At 34.1% G+C, this 5,122-nt stretch overlaps 1 protein-coding gene across 1 annotated transcript; it reads right to left on the bottom strand.

Annotated features, from left to right (window-relative positions):
• Nucleotides 1–4,864, bottom strand: LOC131483193 (ankyrin repeat domain-containing protein 26-like). The gene is made up of 3 exons (XM_058680546.1): nt 4,637–4,864; nt 1,032–1,076; nt 1–82 (listed from the first exon to the last, which is right to left on the bottom strand). Exons 1-3 carry the CDS (start codon nt 4,853–4,855, stop codon nt 32–34), a joined length of 315 nt encoding a protein of 104 aa, XP_058536529.1. The 5' UTR covers nt 4,856–4,864; the 3' UTR covers nt 1–31.
• Between the last annotated feature and the right edge of the window lie 258 nt (nt 4,865–5,122).

The following is a 5,122-nucleotide window of genomic DNA, read 5'->3' as shown; positions in this document are numbered from 1 at the left end:
GAACACAAACTTGGTTTATATTTTACCTCTGTTAGATGCTAGAGAAAGGCTCTATAAGATCCAGATCCAAGTTCAGCAATAGCTGGAAAGAAAAGTAAATTCTGTATCTCAGAGACTTCACAGTTAAGAACTTTATCAGTTTTAACAATGAAAAATTGTATATGTATAACTGTAGTACAAAATTGATATTGCATATACCATTTGCCTGCAGTTGCACAAGAATTAATTACTACTGTTTGTTTATTATCAAGAGTCCTGATTTTCTTATTCTTCAGCCAATTATTGTGTAATCATGTGCTAAGCAGTAACATTGCAAAGTGAAGACCATAGATGTACAGGCAGTTTCTACAAAGAGTTATACATGGCAGGAGTACAACAGAGTGCTACTGGAAAACAAATATGGGACACACATCTACCTTTATGACACTATGGTAGGCCTTTCGGTGGAGGTGGAATGGATGCTGGTACCTGCCAGAAAACTAAAGTGTACCAGAAAGACAGGGAAGCAGGGTATTTGCAAAAAGATAAAGAGAGAAAGACTTGTGGAATTTAAATAATCTAATTTGGATTAATAGAACCAAATTTATTTCAATTTTTTAAATTCCATGTCAAGAAACCTGGAATTTCCCTGAAGATAAAATGTAATTAAAGGACTAAGGCAATGACTAGGGCTATTACATGCAATCAGTCAAACAACAGCTTCTCAGCTGTAATTGCTTGACTGGCTAGTTCTAGATGAATTTGGATTTTTTCTTACTGTGTCACTACTATACACTGAGACTCTGATAGTGCCAGTTCTTAGTATGATTTCAATACTCTATCAGTGCCATAGCAATGGCAGAAAAAGTTTCATATTTTATAAAAAGATACATAACATGATGACTGAATCATGAATTATCATATTATTCAATATGAATGTTCATTTTCATGTATTTTATTAGATGTATCAAATGTCATATATTAAAGTAGGGTATGATAGGAATGCCATTTTTTATTTACTTAAATTTAATTGACAATTTTTATCAACATACCTCATCTAAGTCTCTACTTAGGTTGGTTTGTTTCTCTTCCAGCATCTGAAAGAAGTTTCACAAGATATCAGCACAAGGTATGTGAATGTAGTATCACTTACAAAATGTAACCTTTAAATAATACTACAACTTGTTGTTGTTTGTCTATTTATTCTAGGTTTTTTTTTTCTTAGTTTGTTTGTATGTTAGACTCAGACAGGAAAGAGCTAGCGTGGATTTATTCATACCTCACTAGGTGGGACACAAAGATTAGTCACTACTCACCATGGTGTTGAGGATTTTCCTGCACACCCCCTCCAAAAACAAAATGTTCTGCACCTTAATTGTTGACAAATGTCTTGTTAGAGTCATAAGCCAGTCTAGATTATCCTAAAATCAGCCAAGTTCAGCAAAATTATACTTCAACACAACAAACGGCTAAATACTAAAGTGAAAATAGACACGAACCAGCTGAGTAGTACCCTATAGCCATTTTAAGATGTATAGCAGCCGGTTCTGTATATAAGCTAAAATTGAAATGTCAATAAGCTAATCACAGGATGTGGTTAAGAACTTGCATTTTTTTTTAACATACTGGTTACTCAAAACCATGTCAATTCCATAATGTTGTAAATTGTTGTTGATGTTATGTTGGGGCTCTTAATTGATTGGGATGATATCCTGCCAGCTCTACCTTCAGACCAGAAATGGTCTCCCCAAGAAACTGTTCAATTCATCTGGACAATAAGATGCTGGACTCTATGCTTGGTATATGTTTGCAAAGAAAGAATCTTGATTGAATTTGAACTGTAATATTGCTACAAGGTGGAAGAATCCACCATGGGGGAAGGGCATTAGGAGGGGTTGGGGGATTCCCAGAGCCTATGAAACTATCACATAATGCAATATAATTAATAAAATTAAATAAATAAATAATAAATAAAAATTAAAAAAATAATACTACAACTGACTTGTGGATATCTTGAATAGAATAATTCCATAAATAAAGTTCTAATTTGTTTTAAGCTGACCATATTATAATGCTATTTGTATTAATTTTATAAGCAAAATTAGCATGAGTGTGTTGAATATGCTCTATTTTAGAAGGGTGAGGTCAGACCCATTTGACTAGCTGCCAGAAACAGACTTATGTCTTATTAATGAGCATGGAGTTCTAGGCACTGTCTATACTCAGGAAAAAATGTATTGATTGAAAATACAATTGACAAAATGCCCTTAAAGCAGTTTTTCAATAATTTTCAGGCATGAGACATAGAAGAGCAGCTTTCTAACTAGCTATCATTTCTGATGTTTTAAATAAAGGAACATAAATTAGCATCTCTTCTGTTGTATTAGCAACCTTCAGTGTATTTAATTTGTAAAATACATGTTTTAACCATAGAGAAAATTTTAATTGAAACAAGACACTGTTGAGAGAATTCCCCTATGATAGTAATTGTCTTGAAATAAGCTTGGTTTACACAAGTCAATCCACAAGTGAATTATTTTTGTAGCTGCTTATTTATAAGACAATGGAAAGGCAGACCTGAGCTCTTTACCTACTAGCATACTTACGTCCACCCAACTTCTAGTCATTGGTTGGAATGCATGGGCTCAGTCTCGCTCCACCTTCCTCAGGGGATTTGGGTGAAGCCCTTTGGGTGTGGATGCTTGGATCTACCTCTTTTGGAAAAGATGTGTGTTCACAAAATCATGGGTGAGAGAGTGTTGGCATCTCTGTAGTAAGCTGCCTGCTTTGTGAGTGTTGAGCATTTCTTTCCTGTTTTCAACTGCTGAGCAAATTATCTAATCTGATGTGACAGTTTGGTACCCCATACTCTTTGCACCTCTAAGTCACATTCTCTTGTTGGTATGTGTTAGCAACAAAATGAGTGCATTGATTTCCTATATTCAAAATTCAGAAGAGTAAGGGGAGTAACATGTACTGCCAGAGCCCCAGGCCCACCCCTAAAACCAGAACCATGCAACACTTGAAGAATGCGTTTCTACTTGACTTGAACATAATACTAGATACCTTCAAAACTCATTCCTATTTTTAAGAGATGGAAAGACTTGAATGGAAGATTTCAGAAATAGAAATATTTGAAGTCATTCAACAGTGACAAAGCACTACAAATGCTAACAATGCTAATACACTTGAAATTACAAGTTAGAAAATACGGTTAGTGCTTTTTCATTAATAAAATACATTACAATGTAACATTGTTATCTATTTGAGGTAGCAAAAAATTGTTTTAAAAATAAAGATACTCTTACATGTTTGCAAGGAAAGAATCTTGATTGGATTTGAACTGTAATACTGCATCAAGGTGGAGGAAGCCACCAGGGGGGAGGGGCGTGGGGGGGATTCCCAGAGCCTATGAAACTTTCACATAATGCAAAATAATTAATAAAAAAATAAAAATAAATAAATATACTCTCCCTTGGGATGACATTGGTTGGCAGTTCCCCATCTCTGGGTACTGAGGCAGTTGGGAGGCTGGGTGCTGCTTCTCCCTTTGTCTCCCCCATTCCCTCAGATACAGGAAGAAGATAAATAAAATTTGGAAACAGTGGTCTCATCCACTTCCCCTTAATCTTTAACCCTTACCACCCTGATCAACTATCACAAAAAATAAAACAAAATCAATAAAAATGAATATACTCAAATTTAATTAAGAGGATATAAGTTCCCCCATTTGAACTGTTGGTGTTGAGGAACCATCGGCAACAAGATTAATCTGTGAAGGCAGCTTCAAGCAATACTAAATATGTGTATTTTATTGCAAAGAAGAGAACGGGGAATGAAATTTTTTGTTTGAAAGTGATATATATTCTTTATAAAATAAGAATGACCTTTTAATATTTCAGTTATTAGCAAAGAATTCTTTAGCAAAAAAATCTATTCACATCTGTTAAACTGAATTTTTGTGAGATGGGGACAATGTGCAGCTTACATGGATTTGTGAAGAGGAAGAATGTAATTAATTATATTTGCTGGTATTTGCAGTTGAGATTTGTCAGCATAATCATCAGTTGTTCAAGTCATGGCAAGGTATTTGCTTTATTTAATTACTTAAATTGCACATTTTCCTGGCAATGGACACATTTTATACATAACAACTATTAGTAAGAGCAATTAGGTATGTACTGTTACAAAGAAAGAAATAGAAAGCAGAAATCTCTGTTAGTGTTGCAGGCTTCACGACTTATCTTGAATTCATTTAAAATGAAACATTCATCTGTTAAAAGAATTTATATGCCAATCATTCACAATGATTGTGGGGAAATTTACAGTGCAACAAAACCTTGAACTGCAGTCCAGTGAAAATCAATTAGACACTGAGCCAAATTCCTCAAAGTGTATTCTATGTTATTAGGCAGGGTTGTTCAGTTTGTAAAACCTAACTGAAAAGCAATTTTACAGGAAATTTTAAAAGCTTTCAACTTGATTAAATTTATTGAATGAAATTATTAAAAATTGGATGATGTAAAATTTACTTCCTTTGTGTGTTAGTTGTAGCAATTATGTGACTAACATGCATAAGTCAGTAAAATCCAGTGCTTTACCAAATAAAAAGTAAAATGGCATAAAAATTAAAGGAAAAGGAAAAAGAAAACCGAACCATAAATAAATAATCCACCATGCCGTTATGTGAAGTTTGTTGTCTTGAGATTGGGATCATTAAGTTTTCTTGTGAAATTAGATGTCTATTGAGTTCTAAAGTGTTGTTCACATTTCCAACGCAGCCTGACTCCAGGAGAGGCCTTCCAGTGAGAGTGTTGAGTAAGCATCTGTTCCGCTGTTTCTCCAGGAGAAGTTTGGTTCTGACCTCTGCTAACATGACAGTAGATCTGTTAAGATGAAAAAGATGAACTCTTAATATTTTATTTTTCCCTAATATTTAACTGACTTGCATTTAAAAACAAACAAACAAACAAAAACACCTGGCAATGGGAGTAAATGCTGTTTTCTACTCCACAGTTTTTTTTAACACTGCAGGTTTATCAGAACATATCTACTAAGTACAAACATTTTTAACTATTCAAAGTAGGGAGATTCCTAATTAATAGATGATTCAAAATGGTGGGAAATGGCTATCAGTGATGTA

Source organism: Ochotona princeps, chromosome 24 (genome assembly GCF_030435755.1).
Source record: "Ochotona princeps isolate mOchPri1 chromosome 24, mOchPri1.hap1, whole genome shotgun sequence".
In the NCBI taxonomy this organism is placed as follows: Eukaryota; Metazoa; Chordata; class Mammalia; order Lagomorpha; family Ochotonidae; genus Ochotona; species Ochotona princeps.
Note: the sequence above shows the minus strand (reverse complement) of the source record. Positions and strands in the feature narration are given on the sequence as shown.

What these genes read in the sequence shown, in the direction of transcription:
- LOC131483193 (XM_058680546.1), bottom strand. Translation starts at nt 4,855, where the DNA reads ATGTTAGCAGAGGTCAGAACCAAACTTCTCCTGGAGAAACAGCGGAAC. An exon ending in TGGTGGATTATTTATTTATG is followed by an intron (nt 1,077 to 4,636) that starts GTTCGGTTTTCT and finishes AACTTCTTTCAG; the next exon opens with ATGCTGGAAGAGAAACAAAC. An exon ending in TAAGTAGAGACTTAGATGAG is followed by an intron (nt 83 to 1,031) that starts GTATGTTGATAA and finishes TTTTCTTTCCAG; the next exon opens with CTATTGCTGAACTTGGATCT.